The sequence below is a fragment of the Phymastichus coffea genome, unplaced genomic scaffold (genome assembly GCF_024137745.1).
Source record: "Phymastichus coffea isolate CEN01 unplaced genomic scaffold, Cenicafe_Pcof_1.1 PCOF00001, whole genome shotgun sequence".
Taxonomy (NCBI): domain Eukaryota; kingdom Metazoa; phylum Arthropoda; class Insecta; order Hymenoptera; family Eulophidae; genus Phymastichus; species Phymastichus coffea.
Genome location: NW_026706812.1, coordinates 6,294,666 through 6,317,454, shown reverse-complemented (window position 1 = coordinate 6,317,454; position 22,789 = coordinate 6,294,666). Strand labels below are relative to the sequence as shown.

Below are 22,789 nucleotides of genomic sequence, written 5' to 3'. Positions count from 1 at the left end.
GACAATTCGACATTACGTAACTGCGTTCGAAATCCACGAGACTGTTCGCCCCGGCTATTATCCGCCTAAGTCGACGTTACGTCGTGGTACGCCATTCGCGCCCCTGTTAACCTAGATCAGGCTGACCATCGCGAGGGATTGACTACTGGGCTGACCTGGGGAATTTTGGCCTAATAAATTCGAGTCTTATTCGCGTAACTCGAGCCAAATACGTTGACGACACAATAATGACGAAAACTCAAAATGTCCCATGCAACTAAAATTTTCCCTTTTCCAGCTTATTTCCACGGCTCTCGCTCGCTACTCCGCGAATTTGCCGAAAAGCGTTGATCGGCCGAGACACCGCACTGTTCAAAACTTATCACAAAGGGAATTATCGCGATCACCTCTTTCCAGCCAGAACAAAGCGATGCGAACAACGATAACCTGCCGAGATTAAACAAGGGATGCCATGCAAGAGTGGTCAGCCTCCGTGCGCCATGGGCTGGTCTCTGCTAATTTTTCTGGGTTCTTTCTCGGTAAAGAAAGCCGGCGCTGACTTTCACAGGCCGAAGTTCGCGCTGGCTGGGGAAGGTTGATACAAAGAAACGGACACTCTATTCAATGATATTACATATGGCGATCTCATTTATTGACGCCTTTTCACAAATATCGCTACAAGATTAACTTCGCCGCAGCGAGCGCGCTCGCTCAGCCTTTCCGCGACAAGAGTTCGCGAGATCACGCGAGCGAGATCGCTCAGCGTGCGCGATAAAATCAAAATACGCAAATGTCCGTAGTCGAGCGAGAGCTGGCGCGAGAGAGATAAACAGGCTTTCGACCCACCGGATGCCGACGGTCCATCGACAGAGAGACGAAGCCAGCGAAAGCGCAGGCCCGCTGGAAACGGCGCCCTGGCGATGACTGGGACTGCTGCAGGAGAAGCCGCAGCACGGCCTTTGCCCCGGGGACGGCGAATGGTCGCTGCTTGTCCGGGCTCGGCTTGGAACACCTGGTTCTCCTGGCAAATAGCAGTCGCACTCCTGGCAGTCGTTCCTCTCTGGCGGAAATGTCCTCTCGTTCCGACTCTCTTTAGGCGACCCTAATTACTCGAGAGCTCGCGCCTAACTGCCCTTCTTCTCTCTTCATTTCTACGCCTCGCGCCGCCGCGCTCCCACTTCTCTCGCCGTCAAAAATCAGTCAAAATCGCTCTCTCTCTCTCTCTCGCTCTTCTCGCTCTCACTCGCACTCACGGCAACACCTCGCCGATCGTTGCGCTCCTCTCTCCAGATCCTGCAACGACACAAGTATGTAGTCGCTATATAGCGTACACTTGGTCGCTGCGTTCACGCGAGGAGAGTGCCGCACACAGGGCCAGCGAGCATCGCTATAGCCCTGTCACCCAATTTTCCCCTCATCTCCCCTCGTCGCAAATGTACATTCTTAAAAATGCACGTTTTTCAATACAAATAACTATATGAATTTATACGAGAAGTCATACACATATCTGCAGATATCTCTACACAATTTCGTGTTACATATTTTACATAATTTCGTACAGAATTGTCTCATAAGGGAATAATGATTCAATTCTTTGATATATTTTTCCAAACATTGTAATTACACTTGTGGTGGGGAATTTCGGGGGTTTTAACCGCGCTACGAGTTTCTTCCGCCACAAGGCCTGTTTGACTCACTACCCCCGATTATTTAGGGCGCCAGACCGCCGGCTAATTAGGGCGATCGTCGGGGGTAGGGCCAAAATAGGGTTTCGTCGCGGGTATCCCGGCTTGCCTTCACGGCGACTGCGCAAGGTAGGCAAGCGGGTGAGTACTCGCGATCTCCTCAGTTCAGGCCTCGGTATCCAACTACTCGATTCCAATTTTTTCCTCCTCAAGTATGGTAAGCCGGCAGCTCAGATGATGGCTCCTTAATTCAGGTCGTAAGTCCGTTCGAATTCCCGCGTATGTTACCTATCGTGGGACCCGAAAATATAGCGAATCAGCGTTACCCGATTATAACCGCCCGCGGCTGAAAATCACCAGCATGCAATTGAGGCAGGGTAACAAAAGTAAATTATATGTAAAAAACAATTAATCACTTTATTGACGTATTTATTAATTTATAAGCAAGAAGTCTGAGTGATTAGGGTACAACTCTGAATAATTAATAAATAGCAAATACAATCAGTACAACTCTGAATAATTAATAAATAGCAAGGGTACAAATTAATCGAAATATTAAGAATTTTCCGGTCGGTCTTCGATTAACAAAGATGGTGGAATGGTCAGCGCAAATAACTAAATCACGAATTTTCTTTGTTTGATCTTAACGCTCACGTTCGGTTTGCGAAATGGCTGAAAGATCGGCACAATTAAATAAGCACGGTAAGTTTATTCGGCCAATTCTACGTTCGCAACAAATTGTTAGCGAAAGGTCAGCGCGAAAAATTCAACCACTACCTCTAATTCGTATAAACCTAACACTCACTTTAGATCTAGGAAATGGCGGAAAGGTCAGCGCGATTAAATAAGCACGGTAAGTGTATTCGGCTAATTCTGTGTTCGCAATAGATTGCTAGCGAAAGGTCAGCGCGAATATCCTAAATCGCGAATTTTCTCTGTCTGATCTTAACGCTCACATTCGGTTTACGAAATGGCGGGAAGGTCAGCACAATTCAATAAGCACGACAGTTTTATTCGGATAAATGGCGAGCAGGTCAGCGCGAATAAATTAATCAATAATGTTATTCGCCTACTTCTGCGTTCGCAATAAAATTCTATACGGCAAAAGGTCAGCGCGGATAATTAATCACGACCTCTAATTCGTATAAACCTAGCACTCACGTTCGATCTACGAAATGGCGGGAAGTCAGCGCGATTCGATAGGCACCGGCATCGACGGATCCACGCGTCGCGATGACCTACGACACTGAAAATTTCACTCCCGCACTCCGCAATTAATATAATTGAGTGGCACTTTGCCTACTTACGATTCTTCCTTACTGTTTCGGCGAAAAAATTTAGCTAGTACAGAATGTCCACGTAATTAGTCCTGTGAGACGAAATTACCTGGCTCAATCACTCCTTCTAGCTAGAAGACCGGTGGCAAAATGGACGAGAATCGGCTGTTCGCGGTCAAAGATCGCTTTTCTTCTCCTCTTTCCGCGAAGAAATGTTATTATTGGTCGGTATGCTAATTCGGATATCGGTAGCGCCCTCCGAATATTTTATAATTGGTCCGTATGTAAATTAGAAGGATACAGCGCCCTCCTTAACTCTCCTACTTTCGTCGTTATTTATCCTCTCTCACCCCCCACTAAGGTAGCTATCATTAATTGTCGGAAAAGATCTACCCCTACTCTTATCTATTTTTGTATCCGGACGGAAATCAAATTTTGTTCTAATTCGCTGATTGGTCGTGACGGCACTAGCGAATTTCGTCAGAGGTTCGAATTCTGTCGGTTAATTTATTGCTTAAACCTAACGGGGTAGTTGTCGCTCGCTATCATAATAGGGGTGTCAGTCGCATGCGAATTTTACAATTCGGTATCTATTCCATGTTCATTCTTTTTCAATTATAATTTTAATTTTAATTTTAATTCGTCATGAATACGTATATAATATACGTCGTTTCAATTGTAGCGCCCTCATCATCGCATTTGCATATTATTCTATTCATCATTTTATATCATCTATCTCGCTCGCTCTTGTTTAGTCTATTTTGCTCGCTCTGTCTCGCTCGCTCTCAGTCTGTCTCGGCGTTTCAAAATGGCCGCTCGGTCTCTCGCGCGTACGCCTTGTGTTCCTGTATCGGTTGTTGGAGCGCCTCCTGGGGCGCTCCCGTGTCGGTTGAGTGACGTGTTCCTGGGTGTTTGTGTGGTCGCTGTTGTGCTTGTGTGTGGCGCTCAGAATGTCGCCGATGGTGTTCGGCAGCCCGACACAGCTGATTGCCGGCTGCCACTTCATCGGCGATTTTCTGCTCGCTCCAGGAGTGTCAGTGCTTTATGAGTATTGGTGTTGGTGTCTGGGAGTGTAACGGATCTGCATGTGTCATCAACATGCATTTCCGTTGCTTTTCCCAGTCAAGTTTTTCCGTTTTCTTTTGCCGGTCGGCCACGTGGTCGGGAGTGAGTGAGTGCGTGCTCTCTCTTTTTCCGTGGTGCACTCCTTTTTTTTTTCTCTCTTCTCTTTAAGTGTCCGTTGGATCGCGTTTGTCGAGTTTGTTTTGCCAATAACTCCGGTGTGGTTGTTCGGACATAAAAAGGGGTAATTGTTTTATATAGGGCGTGTTTGTTTTTATTTTATTCAACCGGTTACGGGGCGGCAAGAGACGGGATGGCCTTTCTGAGGTGTTGCAAATAATGCAGCGCTCCGGAAAGGCCTTGTAATGTACTGCCTTACACACTTTATACAATGACTAGTGTTATTTAGCGCGCTTTGCGCGCTTTTTTTGTTTTACTATTTTTTATTACATTATTTGAACCTTTTACATGTCAACTTCAAGATTTCAATGGACACGAATAAGTCATGCTGTTTAAAATAGACTACATTCGTCAATATTTATTGATGAATAAAAATAGAACATGCACCCATTTTTTCTAAAAAATTGATGAACTTTTACTCATTTCAAGATATATCAGAAAAATTATTCAAAAGGTTAATTCGACCTAAGATCAATAATGCTATTATACTATTATACTATTATACAACATTAAACTTACATATTCAATAGTAGTGATTATGGCTCCAATCTTATATTAGTATGAGCAATACATTTAACATCGTGTACTTTTTGCTGCCATTATGAAAACACCCGTGAATATTCTTCTGATATAACGGGTTTAATATTTTGATAATTAATTTCCTTTGTTCGCATACGTTTTAATTACAAATATACAAAAGATAAATATGTAGTCTCTATTTTATTTTTATTCATTCTCTTTTTCTTTCTACCAAATTTTAGCACAACGATATTGATTGTAATATCGAAGATGGTTATAAAATTAACAATTTGTAAATAATTTCAAAATATAACGTATTATGTTCTTAAACCAATTTACTAACATATTTCCATTCTTGCAGTTTATTATCCATGTTCATTATTCATAAATTGAATTTATCATAGAAATCTTACACTCTTTGATATATAATAATAATATTTCAAAGTATAGGAAAATTCAAAATTTCGCGTTCTATTTTTGCATCAACAAATCACAACGCTGGATGTCAGCGACTCATCTTTTTTTAAAGATAAGATAGGAATAAAATATGTAAAAAGTATAGAAATAAAAAATAAAAATAAATATAAGGCAAGGATAAGGATAGGATAGAACCATCAGCTGCGCCTAACAATTTAATTTTGTTTCTTTTTTATCGTATTGGTTCATGGTATCAAACTTTCCATAGGATTTCTCCATATCAACAGATATATTATTTTAATTTAACTGTTTTCTCTATTGTTCATCTGAAACCATTTGGAGAGTTTGTTTATATTTATAAATTAAATTTCAAAATTTATTTAAAATAAATTAACGGTGCCGACTGCACCGAAATAAATTGGCAGAATTTCATATAAAATATCAATTTACCATTCTTCTCAATATTGATCATATTTATCCGAAAATAAACTTTACAACAAAGATATATTCAATTAATTTATATGTCCAATAAATAAATGCAATTGAAGTGCATTAAGATTACTTTATCGTATTTTTTTAAGGTTAGGCGATTGAGAGAATGTGGAAGTTATTTACAGTTTAATGCCTACAAATTATTATACTTATTTGTATTGATAGATGTAAAGTACTTCGATTTATTATTATAACCGATTTATTCATAATTGTGACACACTTGACGAAATTCAGTCAATCAGGTCATAAATAAAATTACTTCACTCAGCATCACTTTTTCATACAGGAAAATAAAATATATAGGTTTTGATAAACCTTACGCGTTTTTACCTTCTTTTTTATTTCTTATTGTTATATCAATATTAACGTATTTAACAAATTACTTTTTTCAAAGGTAGATTTTTCGATTTTTTTTTAAAAACCCATATAACAGCGGAAAATGTGTATTAATGATGAAACACGTTTTCAAATTTATGATTTATTATATCAAAAACTGCAATAAATATAATCTTATACTATTTTTTTCTCAACGGGTTAATTTATTACTAAACTTTTATTCTACTTTTTGAATAAAGATTGCAACATTACAACTTTTATTTTACACATTCAAAAATAAAATTTTCGATTATTAATAGAAAATATTTAGAGCAATTTCAGTCTATACATATTATTTGTATGAAACGATTTCTTTGTTGTTAGTTTCATATTATGAGTGTATAAACAATATTACAGTCTACTTTTTTACTTCTTTATCTTCAAAATTATCCGTATGATAAATTATGATGATTTGAATTTTTATTAGTAAACTCTCAACTTAAAACCACACCTATATGCTTATTTTCCGCCACATAAGTATATCACGCAATTATATCTCAGCCATCAGATCAATATATGCTTCAACGTGGCATCCATTACTTTTTCATAAGGGATAAAACTGATAAACAACGAACTACATTATGATTATAAATGATGAATGAAAGATTACATTATTTATATTTGATTTTTTTGCTAAAAACAAATTAAATTAAATCTGAAATAAAAAATCAACTAAAATCAATTTAAATTCTAGCGGTTTTTTTCATTTGGGCCAATCAGGTCACGAATAAAATGCTTCAATATGGCTTCCATCACTTTTTTATAAGGGGATTCCAAAGTATTGGAGTTGTAGGACCATAAGGTCCATTGAAATTACTACTTCTCAAACTATTTTGACGCAAATTTTCAAATTCTTATAATGTTTCCAGCAATATTGATGTAATTCACAAATTTGTTTTTTCTGAAATTTTCCCTGAACTTATGATGGCTATGTATGATTTCAAGATCTGATTTGGTCTAAAGTATGTGTAGGTAAAGTACATTTCTATAAGACATTAGTGATATTTATTTTAAGTTATGTAGCTAAACTTGCATATGTATTGTGTGCTATATATGCATCTTGTAAAATGTAAAAAATTAAAATATTATAAATTCAATTATTTACACTACAACAAAACTCTTAATATAAAGATAATTGTTAAAAAGTAGTCTTTTTTAAATAGATTGTAATATTTTATTGTAATCAATAAATCATAACTACAAAATTAAGAATTAGCTTAAAATAATAAATGATTTTTCTGATCTAGTTATCAAGTAGGAGTAATTGTCTTTTCCTGTCTCTCTCTTTTCTTAGTTTGCGCATACGCTCAAACCATTTCCCACTACATAGCTCATGGAAGAAATGGTTTTCATGAATTATTTATTATTTATATTAATAATTCTGCAAAAATAAAGAAGGTGCAATTATGATCAGCCAAAGTGTAGTTTTTTGGTACCTTTACATCGTAAAGATATGGATTATGTACCAAGTTATTGTCACTGCAAAATCTCGTTAAACGAGCGTTGGTTTTAATTTTTTCCTTAATAACTAGAAAGATCTAGTTTCATTAATTACCATCGTATTACCGTTTGACAATGTCCTATATACAGATGCAGTCGTCAATATATTGTTGTTTTATCGGAAATTAAAAATGGCAATTTTCCCGCTTCTGCGTTTACGCACTCGCTCTAACTATTACTGCTGCATTTTGCAGAAATAAAGAGGGTGCAGTTGAGATCAGCTAAGGTGCAGTTTTTTTGTCCCATTAAATTATACAAATATCGAATATTTACTAAGATTTGACCGTTCGAAAAATCTGTAAAATTATAAATTTTTTCTGGAAAAACTAGGATAGTGCATTATAGGCAATTTTGGACAGTGTAGTTAGAGATATTTCGACTTGTATTTTTTGTTTTTACTGTGAATTAAGTTTGCCGGCTGGGATAAGGTGGATTGCTGTCACTTGTCACTCTTACCGTGTAAACAGGCTTATGTTTACTTTTTCTGATCCCGTAGACTAAATCAATTCAAATACTGGGATTGGATTCAGCGTTAGTCAGGGAGCGAAAAATTATGAAACGGTAAATTAACCTAAATCCTTTCAATAAACTAGACTATACAATTTTAGTATGGTCCGAAAGACTTTCGTGATCGTATAAGTTTACATTAAATGCCGAGAAGAAAGAGAGAGAAAAAATACAAAAGTCTATATGAACTAACGCTCGGTCTAACGGGTTATTCGGCGCTTGTACTAGCTATTACGCGATACTATTAAAATATACTATCGCAGTTAGTCTAGATACACCTACCTTGAGTTGCGATTACGGTGATCAGCCATAACCATGTGTGCCACTGCATCTACCCTGACGATCCTGTCCAATGCGGATGTTGGTGCTGCATCTGTTACCGTGCGCTGGTTGCTGTCGACAAGTTCCTGCACTTCTCACTGCTGGTGAGAAGGTGGTTGGATTACTAAGCATGAATACCGTATTTTCTCGCAGTAGCTTGCATTCTCCTCGCTGTTTTATCGCAAAAATTCTTACTCGCACTTACAACTACACTCGTCTCACTTGTCAGTTCTATCAATACTGCTTCTACTTTCCACGCGCGCCTCCTCTCTCTCCAAATCGCTAGCTCGCGCGCTTCGAGTGCTACCGAATCGCCAACGAAACGATACTTTCAATCGATTACCGTTGCAAGTCTTAAAAATGCAACTAGATTCTTTTGTAAATTCATCATAACAACGAATAAATGTATATAGAATTTGTAATAAATCCACATAGCGCATGATATATTTCTAATAATTATACATCGAAAATGGTGGTCTGGTGTGTTCAATAATAACACTCAGTTATTATTTCCCGGTTAATAGTTTCTCTGCGCAACAATATTGCTTGTCGCGACTTAAGCATTGCACGCAAGCCAAATTAGAGCAACCCTGAGCTTACGCTTACTCCAAGCGTACCTCAGAGTGATCCCGACGTCACAGGTGTAATAAAAATTCATCTGAATTCGAATGCCCTGAAAATCCAGTTTCAAATCCATATATTATCCATACGAATCCAGCTTGAATTTCTAGTTATAATTTTTCAAAAGTGATTCGGTGAATGTATACATGAATTCACCGAAAAGTGTACAATAATATATGATACTCGGAGTATGTACATATGAATAGCATCAGGAAGACGTATGTATGGTCTTATAAGTATGAATATTACTTTGTAAAATTATAGCCACCAAAAAGCGAGTCGATGTTTTTTTTCGTAATTTCTATGACAATTGAGCACGTCGTGCGATTTTTTTATCCTTAATGTTGCGAAAATACATCAATTTTTGCATAATCTTTTATATTATTTATTGAATATAATATCGCAGTACTCAATACGTTGATGTTTGTCTGTTTAAAATCTCATTGCTGTAATACCTTCGAAATAAAAAAGATACCGTATATTTACTTACTAAGGACTCGAGCATTACTAGAGTCTTAGAGCAAGGGACTGCAGAGTTAGCTTCGTTACATGATTACTTATATTAATTGTATTCATTAAATCATTATCTCATTCAATAGACTATTTCAAATAATTTTGATCGATTATGGCGACAACTTACGTTTTCCATTTTGCATTTAATCATATAACACGGCGGTCCTAAAGTAGGTTTAAATCGAAGGTCCTTGCACTCTCAAAATTCCAACGGGGTGTCTTTTTAGGATGTTTCCTGAGCAGTTTGAGCTCAAAACGAAAATCGATGATTGGGCCGTTTTTAAAAAAACCATTTTTTAAATTTTCAATGCAAAAATAATTCATTTTTTATCAGTATCTATTCAAATACACAATTCATGCTACTTTAAATTATATTATTAGTATAGGTCACTAGAATTTCGGATTTATAATTAATAAGGCTATAATAAATAATTTTATTAAAAAAAATTTATTCCTCAACAATAGGAAAAATTAATATTCACAAAAAAATCATACATGATGTGAATTGTATTCACATACAGCTCTGAACAATTGTTTTTCATAATTCGGGTTGCTATTTGAAACCTTGTACTTGTCCCAGGTCTTAGAAAAGTCAAAGTGCACAGACTCCATGGCCTGTTCACTGTTATAACCCAAACCCTTTTGCATTTCTACACAAAAATCGCACACATGAAAAAAAACTGCATGAATTTTTGGTGTCACTGGGATACCTACATCTAAATAACTCTGTTGAAAATCAGAAATACATTTTTCAAATTCAGGTTGTAAATGCACGCCAAAACAGGCTTCTACAACATTATTGAATGTTTGAAACGCCTTAACGAATTTGAGACACCCTGTACTGCAAAGCGATCTTAGAACATCTACTTTACTTAGTAAGATTTTACATGAATTGCCTTCGAAACCTGAGTTTCCTTGCGTTATTTCACGTTCCACATGACATGACTTGGCCCATTTCTTAGCATCATTTTCAAATTGCTTAAGCATATGATCATACAAAGTATTCACTACCTCTAACATTAAATGCAATTCCGGAGGTGGTATCACTTCTAAAACCAGTTTATCTTCTTTAGTTTGTATAATAGGAACTTTCGTGCAGTTCTTGTACTCTTTTGGTTTTTTTTCTTACCCCCTGATTTTATCCAATTTGCATAATTTTCAAAAATATTCCCTATAATTCTATGAATTCCAATTTCATCCAATTTATTTTTTTCTGCATAGCACCATGTACATGGAAACTTACTTGCATGCGTCATTATTCCAACAATAATATTAGCAAGTTTACGATCTGTTGCTATCGTTCCCTCAAAATTATTAATCTTCAACTCAGACCACAACTGATAAAGATTAGCATAGTTTTCTTGCGTGTAAGGCGCCAATGCAAGTATAAATATTTTTTTTACACTTGAGTCCTTAAATTTTTTAGCGGCGATGCCATCTTTGTAAGATTAACGAGTATTTTTTTTCTCGGACGTCTGTGCCGCTGATTGGGATTTCGACTGAACGGAAAGACAAACTTTCAAAAATCCGCGTCCTCCATCAATACCAAATTTTAAAAGTACATCGTCAACTTCGCGTGATTCTTTGACATGTTCAATCAATTTTTTTACATTATTACAATATACCACAGATTCAAACTTTTCAGAAACTTCATCACCTTTATTCTTAACAAATTCGAACTTTTTTGCATCAAAATAGTCATCTACGAAGTGATTATTCAATAGCAGCTTATTTTTCAAATTAGGTTCTATGATTTTACGATCTTTCAAAGCAATCTGAATACAAAAGGCGATACCACATACAGTTTTGTAACTGATATTGTAATTAGTTTGAATTTTAAGAAAATCATCAGCACTCAATATACACTGTTTTTTTTGTTTCTCGAACATTGCTATATTGTTATTTTTTCCTATAGTCACTTGAAGTTTTTTCCCTCGTTTTTCAGATAATAACACTACACGTTCTTTTGATTTATCACTCGATTTACTTTTATCACTTTCAATATTTTTCAAAATTAGCGCAGTAAGTTGTTCCTTTTCCTATGAATTACACGACTCTTTGATGGAATTCCTCAAATTAGGTATACGATTAGATTTCTTACTGACATAACTTTTGCCTTTTGCAATTACTCCGAAACACTTTGAACATTTCTTCTAAGTACATGTATTCTTTTTTACATCAGATGATTTTGGATTGATTTGAAAAACCTTTCGAATAGGAGCATTCCATCTCCACTCATTCCCATTCATTCTACCTACTGTGCAATATTCACATTGACATATTTTATTTTCACGAGATCTAGTACTGTCCCTGATGTCGAACTTTGGAAAAACAATTTGCTTAACTTGTTGCTTTGAGTCAAAGCGGTAAAGATTTCTCTTGCAACTGGCACAAATCACATGCGGGAGGCATTCATTTGTAGAATCGTAATTATCGAACAAATTTTCTATTTTTTTTGTATCACAGTCGTAATATTCATCATCACATTTTTCTTGTCAAAGCATAATAAACAGACCATATCACGATTTTCTTGGTGTGAGCGAAAATGCGATTTACTTTTATGCAACATCGTAGCGCGAAAGAATATCACTAACCGAATGTTATTTCGTAGATTGACTTCTTACGACTGTTAAATAATATTGTCCTCGCAAATTTTCAGATCAAGTCAATACTGAAAATTCCAAGAAAACCGTACGCGTGAACTATCGAGGTTTCGCGCTCTGTTTACAAACAACCCATGTATAATGCGTCTGTATTCAGAAGTTGAATTAAATTTGGAAGCAAATAATATTAATCCCTTTGTCAAGTAAAATATATCAAAATGTAATAACTCATTATTTATAAGAATAAATTAAATTTCATATATTAATTATAATTGAAATATTTTTTTTGCATGAACACATTTTTTATCTATGAACGCAAATTAATGAAAAGAGACGATAATTCAACATAGGAAGGCATACATTTGTATTTCAATAGATAAATTTCACATATTCATAAAAAATGAATTATTTTTGCATTGAAAACTTAAAAAATGGTTTTTTCAAAAACGGCCCAATCATTGATTTTCGTTTTGAGCTCAAACTGCTCAGGAAACATCCTAAAAAGATACCCCGTTGGAATTTTGAGAGTGCAAGGACCTTCGATTTAAACCTACTTCAGTATCGCCGTGATAATTAACTAGATGAATAATTTCGACGAGGATAACATGAAATTACTTCATTATAACATATTGTTATATATATTTTTATACAATATCTTTAATTCAAAATATAATTACAGTTAACAAATTATGATTGATATAAGTTATTATTTTACAGCTTCTTTTAGGTTTCATTATACCTGAACGAACTGAATCAATGATTGATATCAACCAGATTAAAACTTCTCTTAATAAAACGCTTATGCCTTATATGATACCTGAAATTATTATTATTGATAATATGCCGCTGCTTATTAATGGGAAAATTAATCGACAACATTTATTAGAATCCTATTATAAACAACAAGAGAGAAGTAAGTGAATTTTTGTTTCTGTTTGTATTTTGAGTAAATTCATGAATCTGAAATCAATAGTTGTTTTAAAACATCTTTCATTTGGTATTATTAACTTGTTTTCATTGTGGAAAAAATTAAATACATTTGTCTATTATAGGTGCAATAAAAAATAAAGTATATAATTATGCGAATATACCAATAGAAGAACTAAATAAAGCTAAAGCTCTGTTTGATACTATTGGATCAGTTGTTGGACATAATTCTTGTAATATTATAAACATTGATGCAAATTTTTATGAAATTGGTGGAAACTCGTTAAATTCTATATATACTATTTTAAAACTACGCGAACAAGGTTTCCACATTGGAATAACAGATTTTATAACAGCTAAAACTATGAGAGACATAGTTTCGAAAATGACAATAGCCGATATGAATCCCAATGAAGATGATTTAATGAACACGGAAAAATATATTTTAGAAATGTTGAAAGAGTGCCATAAAACACAGGTTATAGAGTGAGTAAATAAAATTTTATATTCTGATAATGAAAGCTTTATTTTTCTAAAAATCTTTATTGCTGGCTTTCTATAAATTTATGCATAAGGCTTCGTTAGAATTCAAATATGCAATTTTCTTAATATTTTTACAACTACGTACCTAGGTGAGTATGTGTATATGTATTTCCATCGTCAATCACTATAATAGCTAAATCCACGCAAGTAAATTATTTAAAATTCGTATAAACTAGTAGGATTTATGAAAAACTCAAACGCTATACTGCATGGTTAAACAGAAAGTTTTTGAAAACTATATTTATAATGGTTATCTTTCAAAAAATTTTGTTTTTTGTCAATTGCAATACTTTCTATAACAATCATATAGTTATTGATTTAATGTATCACATGAATAATTATACGGTTGTTTTGGTTATACAATATTGAATAAGGAATTGTTAATGACCTGCTCAAACATCATGTCGCATCTTAAGTTACGTCTTTCTCTTCTATAATATATCCTGCGTTGATTAATTATGTGTTTTATAATATATTCTTATTACCTTTTTTATGATTTACAGATGAGTTTAAACCGCATGATGTTCTCCGCGGGCCCATAGGCGAATATGCCTTGTCGGCGGCATAGTTGAACTGACTGGGCCGGGCTTCCCATAACGTATCACGCCCACTGCGAGTTATCACAAGAGCTACTTCTAAATTATTCCCTACATAACCAGGATTGAAGTAAAAGGCCTAGTTATTGTAATCTCTCCTTATATGGGGAGGGGGGATTTTCTGAGGTGAATACGCGTTTCCAGGATTGGCAAAGAAGTTTGTAGCGATGATTTTTAGGCGCGTGCTCTTCTCCCTCTCTTTTTACAAGCTGAGAGTCAGATCGCGCGAGCGAATATAAATAAAATCTTCACTTCTCAACATACACAATTTTTTATGTAGGCATGAGAAAATGATACGCTGTCTCTCAGAACATATTTCTATACAAGAAAAATTTGTTATCACTAGCGTAGCGAGTAAAATTACCGACCGAATGTTGTGATGTCTAAATATATGCGAATCGTTTAGGGATGTTTTTTATATGAGCAAGCTCTCGTTACTTGAGATTTTTAATTTAAGTGTACGTATGAAGTAGACTTAATTATCTTTTTATTATGCGGAATTATTTTTTATTTTGAAATATATATTATAAAAATTAAATAATACAATTATTTAGATAATGAAACAGTCGGATAGGTCGACTCAGGATTCAACAGACGAGAGGGGATGACAAAGTCGGATACCCTCTCCACTGAAAAATCTCGAGTCGAGCAGCGACACGCAGCTCATGTAAATTGCAAGCTTGACAAGGCACTCTCGTTTGGTCCTCCTAACTAATCGGACCTTGGAAATCCCTGCGGATATCTGCACTGTGCTGAGACTTTAACGGGATCAAGACTGACAAAATCCCAATCCCTTTCCTTGACCGGACGGGAGAAAGCTCCGCGGAAATAGGAAGTCCGCCTATTTCTTCAACGAGTAATACCAATGAAATCAAGGAAATTATCGAACTCATCTTCCGAGGTGAGTACGCAAGGCGCATGTTCAACACACAAAAGAGGAAATAATTTCCTTTTCGTAGATCTAAACAAGTGCTTTTCTTTTATAGAGTCGGGTCCACGAACTTGACACTAAAATAACGTGTTACAATAAGATAAATAACGTAAAATTTTTGTATTAGTATTTTGAAAATCAATAATAAAAATAATTGTCAATTAGATGACATAATCTGTAACTGGATTAAGGTGTAACATCATAAGACCATCTCTCAATTTGTGTAATTATTAGCCAGTAATTTAGAACATTCCGCAAGGCCTCAGTGTAGTTTTATAAGTCGCACAATTAAAATTTGGTCTTTCAATTCTGTAACTATAAACTATACATTGCGCAATTTAAAACCTCTTTAAAAAATGGTCTCGAGTCACAATGCAGAAATGTAAAATGTGATGGTTGAAACATAAGCACGTAAGCCACGGAATGGCAGTTCGGAACCACAGCTCCGTATGACACCAGTTCTTTAATTGAGTGCTGTTTATATATTGACACGAATACTTTTACAGCTCATACTTATTCATTAAACATAGTGAGTTTCACTTGTCATTTACTTTTAAAGTATACTAAACTTATATTCACGTATACTCAATTCTAATAAAAGTCAAGGATAATTGTATAAACATACAGGCATCATTTGTTAACATGGCTTGAATTGAACTGAACCGTATACCGAATTATGTTGAATTTTGAGGTCGATAGAATACTATTCAGTTGTCATAACAAAAGAAGAGTAAAAATTCAAAAAATATCACGCAAGGATATTAAAAAGCAGATTCCATGACGGTACTACTATAACTTTGTACAAATATTAACATTAGGGTAGTTTTAAGTCCTATAAACGGTTTATTCATACAAAAATAGATAAGTGTCGCATAAGATCGAGGTGGAAATGCACGGGCAAGTGCATAAAATGCTGCAGATGGGAATTATTCGTAAGTCCCGCAGCGTGTGGTCTAGCCCGGTGGTAATGATTCGGAAATCCGACGGCGAATACCGATTTTGTGTGGACTACCGGAAGGTGAATAGCTTTACTCGCGTGAGCGCATATCCGCTGCCCTTTATGAACGCGATACTGCGGAAGCTCCAGCACGCCAGATTCGTGAGCGCAATTGACCTCGCGAGCGGATTTTGGCAGGTCCCTCTTTCGGAGAGGGCCATCCCGGTAACTGCTTTCACCGTCCCAGGACTCGGGCTATTCGAATTTGTTCGGATGCCCTTCGGATTGGCTGGTGCCCCGGCAACATTTCAGATGTTGGCCGACAAGCTCATCTCACCCGAGATGGAGCCTCACGCCTTCGCGTACCTTGACGACGTGATCATCGCTACTGAAACGTTCTCAGAGCATGTCCGGTGGCTCACGCATATTCTAAAAAGAATACGTGATGCTGGCCTTACGATCAATCGCAAGAAGTCTAGGATTTGCATGACCGAGGTGCGTTATCTCGGCGTGTTGGTAAATCGCGATGGTACACGCCCCGATCCAGAACGAGTCGCACCGATACTCGAGTACCCAGCCCCGAAAAATCTTCGTGCTTTACGCAGATTCTTGGGCATGGCCTCGTGGTATCGAAAATTCCTGAACGATTACGCTACGATTTGTGAGCCGCTTAACGCGCTCACCCGTAAGGACGCCAAATTTGAATGGCAGGAGGCGCAACGGCAAGCTTTCGAGCAAGTCAAATCCCTTTTGGCAACGGCCCCTGTCCTAGCCAGGCCCGATTTCATTGCGCCGTTCATCATCGAATGTGACGCGAGCGATACTGGCCTTGGAAGCGTTCTGCTGCAGCGTATCGATAGCGAAGATCGAGTTCTGTGCTTCGCGAGCCGCGTCCTGACGGCTTGCGAACGCCGCTTGTCGGTTACCGAACGTAAGTGCCTCGCTGTCGTCTGGTCGACCGATACGTTCCGACCCTACGTGGAGGGGTATCACTTTACAGTTGTGACCGACCACCAGAGCCTTAAATGGCTCACTAATCTGAAACACCCAAACGGTAAGCTTGGTCGTTGGTCCCTCGCGTTGCAATCGTATGATTTCGATATTATACATCGCAGGGGTAAGGACAACGTCGTGCCTGACGCGCTCTCACGCATGTTTGAGGCCGACGAAGACGAGCTCGCGGCTACCGCTTCGTTGACACTCGACGAAAGCATAAACGACCCGTGGTACCGCAAGACAATGCAGGAGGTCCTCGATCGGCCCACGGATAACCCCTATTGGAAAGTTTTAGGCGGCCGGTTATATATTTATAAGCCTGACCCCATCGTCGACGACCTCTTCGGAACCGATGACGACGCTTGGAAGCTCGTTATCCCAAAGGAAGACCGGGCACGAGTCTTATCCGAATGCCACGAGGAGCCGACGGCAGGACATCTTGGCCGCTACAAAACCCACAAGCGCGCGAGCCTCCGCTATTATTGGCCGAAAATCCATCACGACGTAGGATATTACGTTAAGAATTGTCCAATCTGCCAGCAAGTCAAAGCCTTACAAGTCATACCAGCAGGATTGATGGGATGACACCTCGTCACGCGACCGTGGGAAATTGTGTCCGGCGAAACCATGGGCCCTTTCCCGCGATCCGCGCAAGGCTACGAGCACTTGCTTGTCTTTCTCGATCTCTTCACTCGCTGGATCGAATGTGTCCCTCTCCGTAAGATTACTGGGAAAATCATCCGATGCCAACTGAAAGAACGTGTGTTTCTGCGTTTCGGGATCCCTAAAAAGTTCTTGTCTGACAACGGTACTCCGTTCAAGAATAAAGTTGTCGACGACTTTTTGGACTCGTTCGGCGTGATACACGCGACATGCGCCCCGTACTCGTCTAAAAGCAACCCGACCGAACGCGTAAATCGCACAATCAAAACCATGATTCGAGCATTTATCGAGGAAAAGCACTCGACGTGGGACGCGCATATAGCAGAGTTCGCGTTTGCCTACAACACGGCAATACACGAAGCGGTGCGCACGAGCCCCGCTTTTCTAAATTACGGACGTCATCTCGAGCTGCCAAACTCGAAGAAACGAGAGAAAGAACGCGCCGTGGCTCGGAACCTCGAGACGGCCGCGGTCACCGACTGGCACGCTCGAATCAACAAGCTTGACGACTTCCGAGCCGTTGCACTGCAACACTCGCGGGAAGCCCAAGATAGACAGGAGATATACTATAACGCTAAGCATCGCGACGTCAAGTATAACGTCGGTGATAGAGTCTGGGCGAAGAATCGTGTGCTGTCCTGCACCGCTAACCAGACGACCGCGAAACTCAGCCCGAAGTACGCGGGCCCGTTCATCATTACCGCACGCCTCGATCCCAACTCATACGATCTCCAGAACGAAGAAGGTTGTGACGTTGGTAAAGTCGCCGTTTGCGCTTTGCGACCGTGTTTCGACGGAGCCCAGTGCCCCGATGATGCAGCAGACAGTTCTCTCCTTGAACGAAACAAAAACGACGAGACGATGTCGTTGAAGGAAATTTTCTCGCCCGATCGCACGCAGGAAAGCGACGAGCGCGATGCCTCGAACGACGACGTTTCGGTCGCAACAGTTATAGGGCCAGAGGCCCCAACAAGCCCACGACAGGACTTCGCGCGAGGCGAAATACCGACCGCTCCAAGGAGAAGAGGTCGCCCTCGCAAGCAGAGAATGCATGTTCCCGTCGACGTATCTATATATATATATATATATATCGGGTGTTCCAGACCATCCGTACAGCCATTTTAAAATCGAAAATTCGTATTTTTGTGAAAAATGTTTCAGATGAAAGTTGTTTACGACAAAGGGGGCCATCTATCTGTATAATTAGTTTTGACCTTGAACATCGTTTTCAAGGTCATTTGAAGGTCGAATTGTTTTTTTTAAATGGGAACCCCTATTTTTGACACCGGATTCGGAAAGAGCGGGAAATTTTACGTCCAAAACGGTATTTTAAAATTTTTTTTCATGGCCTTGAGAAGGTCGGTTTAAGGTCAAATGCTTGAAAAACTGCCTAAAAGCGTTTTTTTAATTTTTAAGATATCGAAAAATGACCTTTACAAAATTTGTTCAGAACAGAGTGGGCCACCCAATGCACCAAAAACCTTTGACCTTTAACCTCATTTTGACGGTCATTTCAAGGTCGAAGTGTGTTTTGTAATGGAAACCTCTCTTTTTGACGCCGGATTCACACATAGCGTGAAAATCAACATAATACCTTATCCAAACGTAGGATATCTTAAAAATTAAAAAAACGCTTTTAGGCAGTTTTTCAAGCATTTGACCTTAAGGGGTTAGGTCCAGTTGTAAGGCTAAAAAAAAACACTTTTTTTGCACATTTTTTGTGAAGACGGGTTTTATTATTCATGAATAAATCTTTTTGTACATTAAAGATACACATTTCAAGAAGTTACAGAAAAATTTTTATGTCAAAATATCCATAATATTAGGAGATATAGTCAATTTGCCGAGACTCCAAAAAAAAAGACGTTTTGCGGTGATTACGATTGCAGCAGTCTGGATCATCTGAAATAAAAAAAACGAACGAGGATCTTTAGTAAATCAGTTAATACTCCGGATGGACGAAGGGTTTAGTCATATTTTGATTTTTCGCAACATGGCGGACGTTCAAAGTCAAATTTCTTTTTTACCCAAATTTTCGTCACTTTTTCGGCTGTAAAAAAAAAAACTTTCATCGTACGAAAAAATCCTTCGTCCATCCGGAGGACAATTATACGTAAAATAAGTCGTTAAAATTTCAAGAGGATCGATATAACCGTTTTCGAGTTTCAGTGATCACCGACTTCGAGAACGTGGTTTCGAGAAAAACGCGTTTAAATTTTTAAGTATAGTTTACATGCAGATAAAAATTTTTTTACATACCTATACAGTATCATCTATTCCAGGACCATACAATGTACCTTCCTTTTGCTTATCAGCTGCCCTAGCAGCGTCGCAGAGCAACTCTGGCCTCTTATGCCATGCTTACGCTTATGCCATGTTCCGTCTCCAGAAACTATTATGTCACTATCTGCTTTTGCACCGTGTTCAGCATTTGACGCAATTTCTTCTCTAACCGCCTTTTTCATAAACAATTCTGCGACGTGTTTACTCACTTGAGAGAGTTGATTTAGTATCATGCTGGTCGTATTTTTAGCTAGAAACGGTGGCAAGTCCGTCAATGCACAAAATTTTGTTGCTCCTTGATAACCAATACCTAATAGTCGCATTGCTAATATAAATCTACGATTTATACTATAACTGTGACCAATATATTCACATGATGGTATATATTGAGGCGCGCAACTCTTACACGTCACAGAAATTTTAAATCCAAGGCCACGTTCGCTGACGATGCCAAAAGCCACTGCTCCGCTGCATTTCGCACAATTAACAAGACTCGAAATCAAAACATCGAAGTTATTTGAAAATACAGATGCGCCCGGACCGAGCAATGCAACGTGTGTTCAGCTCAAATTTTCAAGTTCAATTGCTGTGTAAGCAGCTACTAGCCGAAAATGTACATTAAAATCTTTCAAAATTATACAATAGAGATGTATTTCAATGTAGTACAATGTATTTAAGCTATGTATATGCCAGGCAGGTAAGAAAAAGACCCCTATAACTCGAACAACGGTCGAACGCACAGCTGCTGCTACCTACCTGTTTTTAAGCACTCGAGGTAGGTGTGTTCTAAGTTGTATATCTCGGTGAATAATGGTCCGATTGGTCTAATAATTTCAGGGAATACTTTCAAAATGTTATACTTTTAGAAAATGTAATAAAAAGAAAATCGATTTTTTTAAAATCATGACTGGACCTAACCCCTTAAATCGACCTTCTCAAGGCCATGAAAAAAAATTTTAAAATACCGTTTTGGACGTAAAATTTCCCGCTCTTTCCGAATTCGATGTCAAAAATAGGGGTTTCCGTTTAAAAAAAACAATTCTACCTTCAAATGACCTTGAAAACGATGTTCAAGGTCAAAACTAATTATACAAATAAATGGCAACTTTCATCTGAAACATTTTTCACAAAAACACGAATTTTCGATTTTAAAATGGCTGTACGGATGGTCTGGAACACCCGGTATATATATATATAATAATACACATTACTAAAATTTACATATAAGTATAATAGGTGAGTAAAAAACAAGGATTGATCGATACGTTAATTTTTTTGGAATTTATTTTCAAACTTAGATATAAAAAATTAAATTACAGCTGTCTGTATGATTTGGATATCAGCGACGAGGAGTACAGTTACGCGGAGAACATTTGGAGAACGTTCGACATCACCGATCTCGGCAACTATTCGGATTTGTATCTCAAGACGGACGTTCTCTTGTTGGCCGAAGTTTTTGAAAATTTCAGAGCCAAGTGTTGAATGGCGTATCGTTTGGATCCGGCTCACTACTATACGACGCCCGGATTGAGTTGGGACGCCATGTTGAAGTATACGGGTGTAAGGTTGGAGCTGTTGACGGATATCGACATGCTCATGTTTGTCGAGCGCGGCATTCGCGGTGGAATTAGCCAGTGTTACAATAGGTACGCTGCCGCGAACAATCCATACAAGGGCTACGATGACAACGACTACGATCCACAGAAATATGACAAATATTTGATGTATTTCGACGTCAATAACCTTTACGGCTGGAGTATGACCGAGCCACATCCACGCGGTGATTTCGAATGGTGCGACATTGACGCCGCCAACTTTTCCTTCGATATTCCCGATGACTCAGCCTTCGGTTGCATACTCGAGGTGAATTTGGAGTATCCAGAAGAAATTCACGATGCGCACAGAGATATGCTATTTTGTCCAGAGCACAAAGCCGGTCTGGAATCCAAACAAAAAAAGCTCATGACGACTCTCGATGTTAAGGAACGTCACGTAATCCACTACATATCTCTGAAACAAGCAATAGGGCATAGCTTGCCCCTTACGAAGATACATCGGGCTTTAAAGTTTAAACAGAGCCCATGACTCAAGACGTACATCGATTTGAATAGCGAGTTGCGTAAACGAGCGGCAAACGAATTCGAAAAAAATGCTGTACAAACTGTTCAACAATGCGGTGTACGACAATACCATGGAAAACGAGACGAAACGCATCGACGTGAAGTTGGTGAACAAGTGGGAGGGGCGATACGGTGCCGAATCTCTGATAGCTCGACTAAATTTCTACATTAGCGACATTTTCGACGACGAACTGATGGCGTTTCAACTGTTGCAGACGGAAATCACAGTGAGATAACCCATTTACATAGGTCTCGCTGTTCTCGACTTGTCCAAGACGTTCGTGTATCGATTCCACTACGTCTACATGCGCGGTGACGTTGGCGAGGAGCGTTGCAGCTTCTGTACAGCGACACGGACAGTCTGGTGTACGAGATCACCAATGTAGACATGTACGAGGTCATGTGTCATGATATTCGCCAATTCGATACATTCGATTTTCCAGAACCGAATCTCAGAGCCAATAAGAGGGTGGTTGGCAAGATGAAGGACAAGAACGCCGGAATGCTCATGCTCGAGTTTGTGGGACTCAGAAGCAAAATATACAGCGTGAGGGTTCAGAATAGAAATCCAATAAATAAGGCAAAGGGAATATAGAATTCGGTATTGAATGCCACGATTACGTTCGCAGACTACGTCAAATGTCTCCGAGAAAATGTGATTCTGAGCCGACGGCAAAAGTTCATCAGATCGCGTCAACATCAGTTGTACAGCGAGAGACAAACAAAGATCGCGCTCAGCGCG

General features: G+C 38.2%; 1 protein-coding gene across 1 annotated transcript in view; it reads left to right on the top strand.

Moving 5' to 3' along the window:
- Positions 1-22,789, top strand: part of LOC131675463 (beta-alanyl-bioamine nonribosomal peptide synthetase ebony) — a 964,295-nt gene that overhangs the window by 670,145 nt on the left and 271,361 nt on the right. Inside the window, exons 11-12 of the mRNA XM_058954451.1 lie at positions 12,769-12,964; positions 13,104-13,464. Coding sequence (XP_058810434.1) covers positions 12,769-12,964; positions 13,104-13,464 — 557 coding nt within the window. The remainder of the gene's footprint in view (positions 1-12,768; positions 12,965-13,103; positions 13,465-22,789) is intronic.